Here is a 15,295-nt window from a genome sequence, read left to right as displayed (position 1 = left end):
TCATTACAGTGACATGGAGGAAGAAGGGCTGGCAGGTGGAGAGATAGCAATAGGTACAGAAACGCAGCCCTGCTCGTTTTTCATGAAGTGCCAGGCTTCTACTTCCTAGCTTCACATATCAACATCCCATAACTCTCTTTGGTCGAAGCCAGAAGTGGCTGCACCAGCCCTTGCCTGCACTCACAGCCCTCCAGAGGGCTATCCAGTCTTCTCCAACCCGTTCCTTCTGGATCGCTTTCTCTCTACTAGATGGGCGCCACAGACAGGAGGTTCACCTTCCTGAAGGGCTGTTTGGTGCACTGGTTATCCCCTTTCACTAGTTCCCCAACCCCTAAAAAGTCACCAGTTAAACCTGGACATGGCTGGGTCCTCCACCTGCCACTCCACCTTCATTTCCCCCTGCTGCCCTTCAAGGGTCTTCCCAGTACAATTCAAGCTCTCCCAACATGTCTGTTTACTTCTCCTGCTCTTTTCTAAGGCTGAGCTCAATCCTCCTTCTCCAAACTTCAGTTTCCAGGGCTCTCATTAAGGACATAGTGCCTCTCTGCAAATGGACCAGCCCCTGGTGTAAATGAATTCCCATTAAAATTTTTTTTTTAGTTTATCTATTTACCTATTTTTAAGAGAGAGAGAGAGAGAGAGAGAGAGAGAGCAGGGGAGGGGCAGAGAGAGAGGTAGAGAGAGAATCCCAAGCAGGCTCTGTACTGTGAGCTCAGAGCCCAATGCAGGGTTTGAACTCATGAACCATGAGATCATGACCTAAGCCAAAACCGAGAGTCGAATGCTTAACTGACTGAACTACCCAGGCGTCCCTGATCCCTATTTTTTGTGTAGAATGTGTCCTAGACTGTGGTATCGCCAGGGGCTGAGACTACACCCTACAGAACCTTCTGTGCATAGCAACAATCTCATTGCACATAGCAGTAGTAACAGTAATGCTAACAGCAGCCTGTATTACTGAACTCTCACTGTGTATGAGACACTGTCCTGAGTTGGACATGTAATATTATCTTATTTATCTCATTTAATTCTCACAGCAACCCATGTGAGGAAGATATTATCTAGAATGGTACTAATTAAATTCAAGCCTGAATAGGACTCTAATTGTGGAAAAGCTACAAAGAGAAAGCTTCCTTCAGGCAGGAGGTTAACATTTTTCTTTTTAACTTTTCTTTCACGAAAAGTCATTGGAAAAGGAGCACCACAGAGTTGAATTAATCTGGCTGGGCTGGGTTTTTCAGATGTCTTCCAGAGCCTGGGCCCAGCATCTGAGTGTTAAGAGCACCTACTCAAAGATGCCCTAGGAGTGTCATTAGCATGAGACCTGGAAAAATATCCTATGTTTAAGACAATACATGAGGGGCGCCTGGGTGGCTTAGTCGGTTATGCGTCCGACTTTCGCTTAGGTCATGATCCCGTGGTTCGTGGGTTCGAGCCCCGCATCGGGCTCTGTGCTGACTGCCAGCTCAGAGCCTGGAGCCTGTTTCAGCCTGTGACTCCCTCTCTCTCTGACCCTCCCCTGCTCACGCTGTCTCTCTCTCTCCTAAAAATAAATAAAACATTAAAAAAAAAAAAAGACAATACATGAATTTCTACATACTTCTCATCTTGGCAGTTAAATGGACAAAAGCAGGCACTCAAAGGGGTTGTATGCAGTGGCTGATGGGAGACATTCTTAAATCTTGCAAAAGCATTTATTTCCCTTTAAGTGGGCAGCAGAGTAGCACCATCCCTGACAACCAGTCAAGTCATCAGAATAGCACAGATGCTCTTCCCCCATCTGGCAGCAAAGAGCACTGAAAAAAATTCCATCTGAAGGAGAGCATAGTGCTTGTCGTTTTGGGGATTTCTAAATTCTCTGCTACAAACAGTCAACTTCAAGAACTTGCATTGTCACTTCCAAAGGCCCTTTCTTTGGCTAAAATGCTCCTTACTCCTAACATTCAAATAGGCAGCTGTTTGAAGTTAAAACACTGCATTGTAACAGGATCAGCCATAGTCCTAAAATAAAACCCACTGAATATTTTGTACTGAGCCATGGACTCTTGTGCTTTCAGGGAGTATAAGTTACAATCTGAGGTCTAGACTTGGCAAAATGGTAATGATCTGTCATCAATTCTATGCATAAAGCAGGTTCTGCAAACTGTGGCTCATCACCTATTTTTATAGAGTTTTATTGAAACACAGCTTTGCCTATTTATTTATTTATTGTCCTTATTGCTGCAATGGCAGAACTGAGTGGATGGGACAGAGACCATATGGCCTATAAAGTCCAACGTATTTACTATCTGGACATTAACAGCAAAAGTTTGCTGATCCCCAAATTAAGAATTCCTTAAGTCTATGTAGGTCATAGGGTAGTGATTAAAAAAATGACTAAAATGTTAAAACAGGTTGAAATACATACAGATGCAAAATGTAAAATAATACCAAGTTCTGAGGCAAATATGAAAATACTTGGACATGTTTTAAATCTAGGTCCCTGGTGTATATCTATATATTCCACCTCTGTCCAAAGGTTCCACACCCACTTGGTTTTATGGGTTCCCTCGGCCCAATTTTTAGGTTACATGACATATTTCAGACCCCAGAAAAATACAGAAACTAGACAAGTAATTCCCCAAACTAGACAAGTAAAGCTTATAAGAGAAAAAATTGCAGGCCAATCTCACTTATGAATTTAGATCAAATAACCTATTAAAAATTAGCAAATGGAAACCATCATTGTATTGAATGTCACTTGATACCTATTTTTTTAATTTTTAATGGACTAAATGTAGTAACAACAAAAAGTTAATTAATGCCTAAATTTTCCACCAATTACATTAATAATATAAATATAAACATAAATTGTATTTAAATAAGTATACTAAATAAATTATTATATTTAATTTTACATCTGACCCCCATACTATAGGCACTTCATGTTTTTTGACATCCCTGGACTGGGATATCATGGATATCTGGATTAGATGCATGGAAGATCTGGATTAGAATCCCAGCATGCCACATAACCCAACCGAGTCACTGTTTTAGGTTAAAACAGAGGGGCTGCCCTTCGTCATATCCCAAACTTGACTCCCAGGTCTCCATTAAGACAAGTAGGTAGGCAGGCCCTGTTCCGATTGTCTTACTAGTCAAACAATTTCAATTTAATCCAAGCAATACTGGAGAAAACACTTTTGAGTGGCAGATGTATTTGCTCAAATGTTTTACTCTCTCGTTTTGATTCAGAATGTGGCATGCAACTTGAATATGTGCGTTGTAGGAAGGACCAAGAAAGAGAACAATGGATCGGGAAGGGAAGAAAAGAGCCCTTCCAATGCACACCTTTCTTTTTCTTCCTAGGTCTTTTCGGCTTCACAAAAGGAGACATATTTTCCATATAATTGCTAAACATGTTTGCTTATTAAATTATTCTTTAATTAGTTAATGATTTTAGCCATGCTTTGCTCTTCGGATATTCATTTTGTGTAATAAAATAATTATAGATAATTAAACTATCTCAAGCCTTTTTCTTTCCCCCAGCAAACATGCTGGGTATCCAAAAATGACAACAAGTTGTAAATTAATCTGGAAAACAAAGCATGACAGATGAATGATTTGGTTGGAATTAATTAGGCACTAATTATATACTGGAACTAGATGAAGGATGAGACTCATTATAAAAATAAAAAGCAATTTTGAAAAAATGCACAGTTACCCACATACTTACCTTCTGTGACGATGGATTTGTTCCTTATCCAACTCAGGGCCTTCCAGCAATCTTCTTCGTCGTTAAGAGTGAAATGATTGCCAGGAACTTGATCAGTGTATCGCTGTTTCCCACTGCTCGGAATCTCTCTGTTTGTCGGGTGTTGACTAATATCGGCCCCTGTAGGGCATGGGACCTGAGGTACATTACAGAGAAATGCTTATTTCACTGGTAGTAAGGGCAGCACTGACACAGCAATAAATAAATTAATGTAATTTAATACACATGGAAATGTCCAGTATAAGGTGTGCCTCTTTTGGTCCCCCAAACAATCAGGTTTTAATTGAAAAAATAAAAATAAAACAAAACAGGTGGAATGACCGCTTAGAGACAATTCTCAGAAGAGGTTGTGCTGGTTCTCTGAGGTCACATAACAAATAATTCCATGCATTCTGTAGGTCGGTGGTTCGAGCAAGGCAAGGCGGGGACAGTTTGTCTCTGTCCTATAATGTCGGAGGCCTCAGCTGGGAAGACTTGTAGGCTGCAGGTGACTTGATGGCTGGAGGCTGGATTCATCTGGAGATAAACCATCTCACTCCTCCCGCCCCGCCCATGAAAACATGGCAGGTATTTAAAAAATGACAGCAAGTTGTCATTATATGTCCAACAATCAATGCTGGCTGTGATTGGGATCTTGGCTGGGGTGTTGGCCAAAACATTACATGCAGCCTCGCCATGTGTCTTGGGCTTCCTCACAACACAGCATCCAGGTTCCGAGGACATGTGTCCTGAGAGAACCAGTATAGAAAGCTCCACGTTCTTTTCCAACTTAGTTTTAGAAATTGAGCAGTGTCTCTTCCACCATGTTCTATTCATGGGGGTCATCATAAAAGCCTGGCCAGGATCAGGGGGAGGGAATCCAGGATCCATCTCTTCATGCAGGTGTGGCATGGCCAAGGAAGAGCACAGAACATGGAATGGGATTTGATATAGCCATTTTTGGCAAAAACAATTTGCACAGTAGCAATTATATCAGGGGTTGAAATCCAAGTGCATAGAGGGCTTAGGCAAAAAACAAAATGAAGGAAGTAGACTACTATATAATTATGAAAATTATAGAATTATTCTTCACTTTGTCAGAGAAATACTTTCTTTCCCTCTACCTTCATCTCTTTCCTTTCCTCCCTTTCTTTATTTCTCTCTCTCTCCCTCCCTTCCTCTCCGTCTCTCTGTCTCTGTCCGAACATAGAACCCTCTCAGTATAACTTCTATTCTCTCACTTTTGACACAGACGTGAGTGGAAGCAGACACTTTCCTCTAGTATAGGGAAAGCAACAGTGAGAACATAATAAAAGATGAAGCTTGTCTTCAGTGTCAAAGATACTGTGGCAAATTTGAAGGCCTATGCCCTGGCCAGAGTTTGGCCACAACTCAGTTCCAGCTAGTTGGTGCCAGAGTAGAGTAAGGGTTCAGTGTGGCCAGATCGAATTCCTCATGAAATGCCAGACACTTTTTTTTTTTTAAACATATGGACTTTTGAGTTTTTCATTATTTTGGTACGAATTACAATCAAATTCCCTTGTGAAAGCCAAGTACAATAGCCCACCGGACCAGCATTTCACCCCTCTGGTTTTTATTTGGCAACCAGGTGAGATTAAGTGGAAGATAATGAGGTTGGTACCAGTAGCAAGGTTTAAAGGCAACAGAAGGTCTCCGATAGAAGACCTGTACCAGCTCCCTTGAATATTTGTGATGTAAGGCTCATGGGCTGTGAGCCAGGGATTGTTCTACAGTGATGATGGGCAAAAAGTTCACCTGCAGTAGTGACTAATGTGGGTGCAGACGAAGTTCTTCCACCTTTGACAAGTGCAGAAAATGCCTTTTATATGGAGTAGAGGTAAATACTGGCTAGTGCTCGAATAAATGTAGCTTCACTAAACCTCAGATAACATTTAGGAAGCTTTTTGGTTTCCCTGTACATTACTGTGATGCATTTAATTGATTCTGAAACTGGATTAAATAACTTAAAAAACAATTTTTTTAGTATTTATTTTTTGGGGAGAGTGCAGGGAGCAAAGAGGCAGAGAGAGGGGGACAGAGGATCTGAAGAGGGCTCTGTGCTGACAAGCTGACATCAGCGAGCCCAATGTGGGGTTCAAACTCACGAGCAGGCTCATGGCTCGTGACCTGAGCCGAAGTCAGATGCTCAACTGACTGAGCCACCCAAATGTCCCAAAAAACAATCAATTTTTAAAGCTGGATTTCCTTTCTCTATAAAGAGCCTGCAATAAAATTATATTTGGTAAAAAAGAACAATTCAGGAAGTAGTGGTCATTTAGTGCAACTACAATTGTGGAGGTAAAATTTTCTTATTAGCAATATAGTTTGCTTAGCAAAATCATACCAAATTTTGGAATTTTTATATTCATAGGTAGTATAAAGCAGTCCACAGAGGGCTCTGGTAAATGATTTAAAGTGTACAATATTGAATGCTGTGCTCTGGAGGTTCGAAACCTCACCAGAACTTCAATCAGCACTATAGTATAAAAGAAAGTGAAAGTTAGGTAACAGTACACCCATTTTAGTGCCCCATGCTTTAATGAATAGGAGAAAGTCCTTGGCACAAAGTGGCAAGACTAAAGAACAAATTGAGGGCTATTCAATTTATAAAGCTTTCAATGAGTTATCACCCTAAATAGCAAGTGCTTAGATGAAAAAAACAAGGAAGGGGGAAGAGGGAAGAGCAAAGTCCAAAATGAAAATCAGATTACCTACCTTGATCCTAAAATGTAATGGCATTCTGATAGTCCATATAATTCTTGTGTGCACTTAAATGCGTGGGATCATTTTTGCACAAGATCAGAAAAATTAAGTGAAATTAAAGGGATAATGTATTTTTTTGTATTCACACAATGGCATTTTCACAAAGTAGGCAAAACTGAAGCTAGGACTTTAAATCCCAAGGGTGGGATTGTCCACATAGACTTTAGCAGAGCTTGATAAATGAAAAAAAAAGATCTATGGGGGAGGGGGGGGGAGTCCTACTATGTCATCAAAGTAAGGGAGAGAGTCAAGTTTAATAGGAGAGCATTAAACCCATACAAACTGGAATGTTCTGCCATTAACTAAACTGCGACTAGTGATTGAAGAGTATAGACGACTTTTCGGCCATTCTGTCAATTGAACAGCCCAGCATCGCTGACTGCTGGGAGCCCCTGGGCCACCCCATTCCCCTTAGCAAGTTAATAACTTATGGTGGCGGGGCTGCTTAGTGGCCCCCTCAATATCCTGTCTCTCTTTCATTCTTAGTAACAGACTCCTGGGAAATATAACCCAGCTGAAAAACTACATTTCCTAACTCGTGACTTAAGAGGTTGGTCAAGAGATTTATAAGTAGAAGTCCTTGGATGGGGCAATGGGAAAAGTCATTTTGCTCCAGTCCTTTATCCTTTCTGCTTCTTGCAAATGGAAGGGCTGGAGCCACAGCAGCCACCTCAAGATGCTGAGAGTAGAAGCCACATACTAAAAATGGAAGAACAAAAGATAGAAGGGTCTGGGTTCCTGAGGATATCAGGGAGCCACTTACCAGACCCAAGTTGCTTTTCTCCAGATAGTTTTAATGAGAGAAAGAAATAAACTTCTTTCTCAATTGTTTATTTGACTCTAACTCTAAACATTAAGTTCTAGAATTTCTGTGTTGTAAGGACTTTTAAAAGCCACCAAGTATAATTCCCGGATCACATGTGTGGTGGGAGGAGGGGGGGTGAAAGGAGCGGAGAGGGAGAGAAAAGAGACAGAGAAAGAAGGACGGAGGAGAGAGATAGGGCAATGGTTAAGAACTCACAGTCTGGAACCTGGGTTTAAATCCCAGCATGTAAGTTTGTTGTTGTCTGACCCTAGACAAATCACTTCAACCTCATTGCACCTTGGCTCCCTCATTCGTAAAATGGGGATGAAAGCAGCATGAACCTTGAAGATTTCCTGAAAGGACTACGGCAGTTAACACACACAGCAGTCCCTCGACTTCCGTCAGGTGTTCCTACCGCCTTATGAGGGCCCCACCGGGGGCATGCTCATGACTCCTGGGCCAGACATCCCCTCTTGGAGGAGACCCTGACTCTTAGGAAGTAGTTTTGTAGGATGAATAAGCACTGTATTCTCATCACTTCTGGTGATCTGTCTTCAATCAGCTTCCTGGGGACATGACATACAAGTCTGATCTGTTTTCTGCATGACACCTTTTGAGTATTTGAGGACAGTCATCCTCAGTCTTCACCTCTGTGGCTCAACATCTGGGGTGACTTCAAAGTCTCTGAATGTGCTTCAGCTTGTTTTTTCCTTTCTTAAACGTGACTCCAAGAAGCAAATACTCCAGGGGCACCTCTGTTTTTGTGACATATTCTTTGACATGATCATGTTTGGCACTTAACAAGCTTATCACCTCTGTATTGTTGTCATGAATTGTGCCCTTTGTCGACATTAATGCTTTTCTTTCTCCAATTAATTCTGCTTTGTTGGGTACTAATATTGCTGCTGCTTCTGATAGCTGTTGAATTTGCATGGCACCTTTTGCTGGTGCACTTTTAACATTTCATTTTGAAACTTTGGACATCATTTTGTTTTGATAGTTCTTTGTATTTTGAATTTGGTGCAAACACGGAGTCTTGCTCTCAAAACAGTGCAGGTTAAAACCATGGCATTCACTGTTGCGACTGTTGCTTTTCCCAATGCCATTCTGGTTTATCCTTGTTTAAAGCACTGTGGCTGTTTCCTTTGTTTCCTTCCCTGTGGTTACAAGAATGATGTTTTCTCCTGTCTTATCTTCTATCCCATGGCTAATTTACTCATGCTGTTCAAAAGTATTCATTACATTATTCCTTCTATATGTAAGAGTCAAGAACAAAATATTACCTTTGTGTTTCCCCATTTAAGATAATTCCTATTTCTCCCTGGCCACCTCTCCTTATTTTTGAACAACTCGGTCTTGATTAGATTTAGGTGAAGATTCATTATTACCTGATTTACAAGCATTTCAATTGTTAGGTGCTTGTCCCTTATCTTTTTAAACTATCATAAAGTCCTTTCTGCCTCAGTTATTCAGAATATACATTAAAGAACATGGAAGATCATTCTTCTGAGGCCTTACACACCAAACAAACAAACAAACAAACAAACAAACAAAAACAGCTGTCTTTTTGCTGTCTTCAAATAGGAGAGACATAGGTGAAAATATACTTATTGAATTGTCACATTTTCCTCAAAATTCTGTGTGGCTAGTTTCATGTTTTATCCTGGAAAGGAGATTTTGGGTGCTTGTCTTATTTTTGTTCTTGGGGTGGGGTGGTAATGTTATTTTTCTCTTGAAATATGTTTTCCCTATCGTTCTCGAAAAACCAAAATTTCATCAGACTATAACTAGCTGAGTATACTTTTCTTTGACTTTTCCTAGAATGGGCTTAACTGGACAATATGGTATTTAGGTAAGAAAAATTCTCTTCTAGCATGTTTCTGTTGTCCCTATTCCATTTGTTGGGGCCTCTTCTTTGGGAAAACCAATGATCTATATGTTACCTCCATGTTGATCACACCTTCTTGTGTCTTGTGCCAAATGTATCCTTTGCCCTTTGCCTTCTGCCCTCCAGGGGAGCTTTGTCCTTTGTCTTCAGCATCAAACATTGTTTAGTGGCAGTTCTGTCTCCTGATAGGGATTGAATTTCAATCCTTTCTTACCCATCTTCCTTTTCATCTAATTCTGTAGCCTTCTCAGCTCAGCTTTCACTCTTCTGATGGCTTCAGCTTCCATTTCAGAGCCTGGCTGATCAAACTGTACTGAAGATGATGAATAGTTTTCTGCAATGTGTGTGTGCTTGCATGTGTTTGTGTACATGTGCCTGTGTGACTCCTGGATTTTGGAATATTGTCAAGAGTATGTTCTTTCTCTGATTTTTCCCGATGTTGTTCCCTTTCCCTTACTCCTTGTTATCCATTTGTTTCAGGTGCTTTTTGCTAAGCAACTAACTCATACCAAAACTTATTGGTTCAAACAACCACTATTTTATTACTTTTCCTGATTTCATGGGCCAGAAATTTGGGTAGAGTTTGGCTGGGCAATTCCTTTATTGTATGTGTTAGCAACAGAAGTCACTTGTTGATAGTTAGCTGGTGGAGCATCCAAGACAGCTTCACTCATGTGTGTGGTGCTTTGTCAGAGATGGCTGGAAGGCTGGGTTCACCTGGAACTTTCAACTGGAGAACTCAGGTGTGCCATGTCCAACATGGTGATCACAGGATAGGTGGCTCCAAGAGCCACTGTTCTCACAAACAAGGAGACACTGCCTGGCCCCTGACCCAGCCCCAGAAGTCACACCACATCACTTCCTTTGTATTCTAACTGTCAAGACAGTCACAAGTCTGCCCAGATTCAAGTCAAGGAAATGTAGACCCCATCTCTCAGCATCAGCATGTTATTTTCCCTTTTGATCATCCCTAAGCACACTAATGTCTCTTCATAACTGTTGCTCTACAACACTGGGGAGGTCTTAAGTCTGGAGAGGCAAAGTGGTGTATATAGCTCTTTTCACTGTTTGTAGCTGTTTGAAGCGGCTGTTTGTAGTTTATAGCAGGCTCTCACCTGTGGCTGCATTGTTCTAGATGCCACACTCTTGTTTACCCCCATCAAGGGCGTAAATAGCCTCCTTAGAGACCATATCATATTGCTGACCCACATCAAGCTCGATATAACTAATGTCCCCACCTGCTGGCTTCTAGTGAGCATGACCCTTTTAAGAGTCCCTGCAAGTGGACACATTTTTACTCTTTGTTGAGAAGACCCAAAGCCAGGCATGGGGAGTCATCTCTGTTTCTCCATGTGCCATGGAGAGCGTCCCAGGACCTCAGTTGTAAGCTATCCCAGAGCTTGTCCATGAGCCCACCAACAAAAACAACCCAATCTATAGATAGGTGGGGAAGAGAGTTAGTTAGAGGGTACCAAATATATCAAAGCTTTGTCTTCCAAAATGGCAAGGTCAGAGATAATGTCAGCAGTTGACAGACCAATGATAAAACTTCTATAAACACATTATTTGGAATTCTGGGGGTAACCACAGAGGAACTGACAACAGAAATGCCTCAAAGTGGTTGCCCCTAGAGAGGGGACTTGGAAGGAGAGACCAGCCTGCCTCACGTGCAGTCCAGAAGCACAATTTAATCTTTTACCCTGTGCATGGATTTTATGATTTAAAAAAACTAAATGAGAAGTATTTGGATATCAAAAATATTGCATAATATTTGATAATGACACATGCCACTTAAAGTTCTATTTAGAGGTTAAAGTTTGTAATGATATTTTATAACAGGCTGTCTTCCTGCTTTGGATATAAGCTTTATTTTCATCATTTAAATTTATTTCTAAATCACAAAATTGGGACAAAACCATGAGAGAGTTGAAGAGAAGGAAATAGGAAAATAAATAAAAACTGGAAGCCCTCTCCAGTGAATTCGGCAGCCTTTTTGGTATCACTCTATGTACCTTTAATTTTTATGTCCTTCTGTAAAAATTAAATTGGAACTCCCTTTATCGCTTCTTCATTTCATTTTTCCCATTGTAAAAAGGGCAAGAGCTTAACGTGCCACAGACTAAAGCTGCAGGGGCAGCTGGACACACATGGGCAGATGCCCGAGTCTCCGGACAGCTGGCTGGGTCTTCCACTCACATTTTCCAAAGTCCACGGTTCCAGGAAGCAGCTGGAACTCAGTGGGGCAGGTGAGGGGGGAGGGCTAGCTTGAGGGGTTCATGATGTTTTCTTCTGGTTTAATGTTTAGAAAGAGGAATGCTTAAATATCAAAATAAAGTATTCTTTCAATGCTTTAGCCTGAAAAAAAAAATTTCTACACTGTGAGAATTGGATGTCTTTAGTAGCAGCAGTAGTAGTGGTGGGAGGAGAAGAAGGAGGAAGAGGAGGAGGAGGAGGAGAATGAAAACAATTACTCAGAGGATGATACATATTCAGTATGGCCTGCTCACTAGCAGCACCAGCGTCACCCTGAAGCTTGTTAAAACTGCAGTATATCAGCGGCCCCCATCCCCTGCTCAGAATCTACATTTACTGAGATGCAGAGGGGCTGTGTGTGCACATTACGGTTTAAGAAGTGTCACTCTAAGGTACAGATTAGAGATTCTAGGTCAAGGGGGCGCCTGGGTGGCTCAGTCGGTTAAGCGTCCGACTTAGGCTCAGGTCATGATCTCACGTTCATGGGTTTGAGCCCTGCGTCGGGCTCTGTGCTGACAGCTAGCTCAGAGCCTGGAGCTTGTTTCAGATTCTGTGTCTCCCTCTCTCTCTGACCCTCCCCTGCTCACACTCCCTCTCTCCCTTTCTCAGAAATACATAAAGCATTAAAAAAAAAAAAAAGAAAGAAAGAAAACTCAAGTCCTGGTTCTCACCTTAGTTCAGAATCATCTGGAAGCTTGAAAAAAAATGCTGGTCACTGGGCTCCACCCCAGAATAATTAAAGCACAGCTTCTGGGGGTGGGTATGGGTATATTTCAAGTGTCCCAGGTGACATCAATGTGTAGCCAAGGCTCAGAACATTAAGTGATGCTGTGAGTTGCTCAGCTGTGTATCCCCCACCACGTGCTGCCTCTTCCTGGCTGGGCTCTATAAAGAAAACCTGCACATACTTCCCCTTGTCAAATCCACAATCATTCACAAAATGTACTAAGACAGTACCAGATAAAACATGGCAGTGCCTGGGGTGGGGGTGAATTATTCCATACTTGTCAGAAACAAACCCACCATGGGAAAGCTTATCCAGGTTCCTGGGAGAAAATGTAATTAAAAGACCCCATCTGTGAGGGCACCTGGGTGGCTCAGTTGGTTTAGTGTCCAACTTTGGCTCAGATCATGATCATGTGGTTTTGTGAGTTCAAGCCCGGTGCCAGACTCGCTGCTGTCAACGCAGAGCCCACTTCGGATCCTCTGTCCCCTTCTGTCTGCTCCTCCCCTCCTTGTGCTCCCTCAAAAATATTTTTAAAAAACATTTTAAAAAAAAGACCCCATCTTTGAGTTACAAAGTAAATTGCTTTTGATTAAAGAAATGCCCTAGTTTTGTGAACTACATGAAATGCTAATATGTGTTGCAAAGTGAGAATATTAAAATTTGCTTCCCTAAGACATTGAACAGCTTCAGTTGTACCCAGCAATGCTTTCCTCAAATGTGGTTTGAGAATTTAATCCAAATGGAAAGCACGGTCACTGGGTAATCAATCAATCAGTCACATTTCCTAGTTTTATAACTGAGAGACAAAATAAAATAAGGGTTGACAGAAGGTGCGCATGTTTCAAATACTTTTGCATGAGCCCATCACCACCGCCAAATGTTAGCCTCTTGAGGCATAAATTAATTTACCACAAATGCATGCCGGGTTGTGTCTGGATTCTGCTCTGGTGAGCAGTAAGTGTTAGACTTTTGGACAACAGCTTAAAGAATGACATTTCTCCTACTTGCTGTGATTTTTACCCTTGAGCAGAATGTTTTTCTTGGAATGGATTTTCAGGAGGGGTTTCGGACATAATTCTGGTCATGTGTGCAGGCCTTGCGGGCACTTTTATGAATAGAGTGGCAGCTGTCCTGGTAGGAAGTCGCGCTCTTAACCACTAGAACGTGTGCCCCAGTAACCACATTAACCATCCATCGGGAGGATCTCGTGTGTGGCCTCACCTGGTACTGCTGTCCAGTGCAGAGGATGAGGTGGTCGTAGAGCACGATTTCCTCTTTGGAAACCACCACGTGCTTGGCTGCTCGGTCTATGGCAGTCATTCTACCAACCACCACATTGACCCAGGAACACAGTGACATCAACGCATAATCCTTATCATTAAAACAGTGGCTGCAAAGAGAGGCTCTGTCAGTGACATTTGAGCAGCTGACAGTGGGCATTAATTAGACATCTGGTAAGCTGGTTCAAGTCCCCTCGTGGGCCAAGTCTGTGCTCTTGCTCTGAGTTTACCAGGACCGCGGCTAGATACTGAGAAGTTTTTTGTTATGAGACAGTCACAAACTGACATCTTCCCATTAAACCTATATTGGTCCACCTGGCACAGGCCAGTCTACAACAGGGAGCGTGAGTATACATGTGTGTGTGTGTCTCTGTGAAATCATTAGCTTATACTCTTTCTTCTGCTTCTATTTCATGGTGGGTGTAATCTTACTTTAACGGTTGAGTCATCATATTGACCACAGACTCAAAGGGAAAGAGGAAGAAGAAAGTGACATTGCGGAGGATTCCCAAGGCAGAGGTCAAGTTCCTGAATATTGAGAACCCTTCATATTTGCTAATGTCTACAGTAAATGACTCATTCTTAGAATTAGTGTATGGATTCATGCCAAAATGACTACACATTTTATTTAGAGAAGATGTCAATTAGGGAATTATGTTTGCAGCGAGTGCAGTCCCTGGAGACTTTTGGGATTCACTCTGTAGGGCAAAGGTGATTTATGGGCAACTAGTAGTTCTGCAAACAGCAGGTCTAAGGTGGACAGGTTTTCTTTCCCAGATTCCACTTGAGTTTGAACACTCTAGTGTGAGAAAAGTGGAGTTTTGGTGGCTTTGGGTTTATTTAAAGAGTTCTATGAGGATGGTTTCCAGAATTTTCTGAAAGCTCTGACCTCATGTACATGAGGATCCTGTTCTGAAGACCCAGAGTGCAGGATGGTAGAACAGTAGGTGTTTCATTTAAATCAAGGCTTTGCTGTGTAATGGTGTGTGTCCCAGGGCGACTGGACCCTGGGGACTCTGTATGACTCTTCAATATTTCAGTTTCTTCACCTCTCAACAGGAGGTCACTGCCCACTTCACATGCCTTGGTCATTGTACAGGATGAACCTGAGAACGTAAAAGACGCTGTTTTGTCAGTTGTGATGCATACATGAAGGGTATTATTCTAAATAATATTAATGATGCATAAAGCTGTTTACCCTCCTTGGAGGCAAACGGGATTGTGAAGTGGTAAAGGGAGAACATTTTTTCTTTTTGATCCACACATGAGTCTGCTCTCACCACACAAAAGGAATTCTCATAATGGATGCACATTAGACCCTGTTATAAGGGTCTATGAAAGAGAAGGAGGCTCTGAACTTTGTATCTCTCCATGAAACATTTAAAAACAAGAAAATTTCTTTTTAATAAGAAAAGAAAATCAGGGACTGGTCTGTCCCTGGAATATAACAGAGAATGGGATGAAATTCTCTTTAAAAAATCATTTTGGTAGCTTAACAGGAGCACAGGAAACTTTGTTAATTTCACACATTCATGAGAGACCCACAGAGGACTGCCCTTATTTGCTACACGGTCTCTGCATAATAGGAACGGTACTGTCAGTCGTCCAAGATGAGGAAAAATTAAATATAGTTAGTGCACAGGGATTAGTCTTATGAGGGTTTGCTCAAAGATAAAAGTTCTCAGGGGAAATCTGGGGAAGGTTAAGACAGTGTTATTTTTAATGACAGCAGGACAGTAGTGCTTATAATGTCAGAATGCATATTTCAGAGTTAAAATTTGAAGCTCTGTCCAGTGGGAACTGGCACAGAGAAAAATGGTATTTT

At 41.7% G+C, this 15,295-nt stretch overlaps 1 protein-coding gene across 1 annotated transcript in view; it reads right to left on the bottom strand.

Moving 5' to 3' along the window:
- The window catches only part of CFAP61 (cilia and flagella associated protein 61), a 275,380-nt gene that overhangs the window by 75,025 nt on the left and 185,060 nt on the right, over window positions 1–15,295 (bottom strand). Inside the window, exons 19-20 of the mRNA XM_039216607.1 lie at window positions 13,412–13,580; window positions 3,716–3,890 (exon numbers count right to left, since the gene is read on the bottom strand). Of these exons, the coding sequence (XP_039072538.1) occupies window positions 3,716–3,890; window positions 13,412–13,580 (344 nt within the window). The remainder of the gene's footprint in view (window positions 1–3,715; window positions 3,891–13,411; window positions 13,581–15,295) is intronic.

This window comes from Hyaena hyaena, unplaced genomic scaffold, assembly GCF_003009895.1.
Source record: "Hyaena hyaena isolate Hyena2069 unplaced genomic scaffold, ASM300989v1 scaffold_643, whole genome shotgun sequence".
Taxonomy (NCBI): Eukaryota; Metazoa; Chordata; class Mammalia; order Carnivora; family Hyaenidae; genus Hyaena; species Hyaena hyaena.
This window is presented reverse-complemented; position numbering and strand designations above follow the sequence as displayed.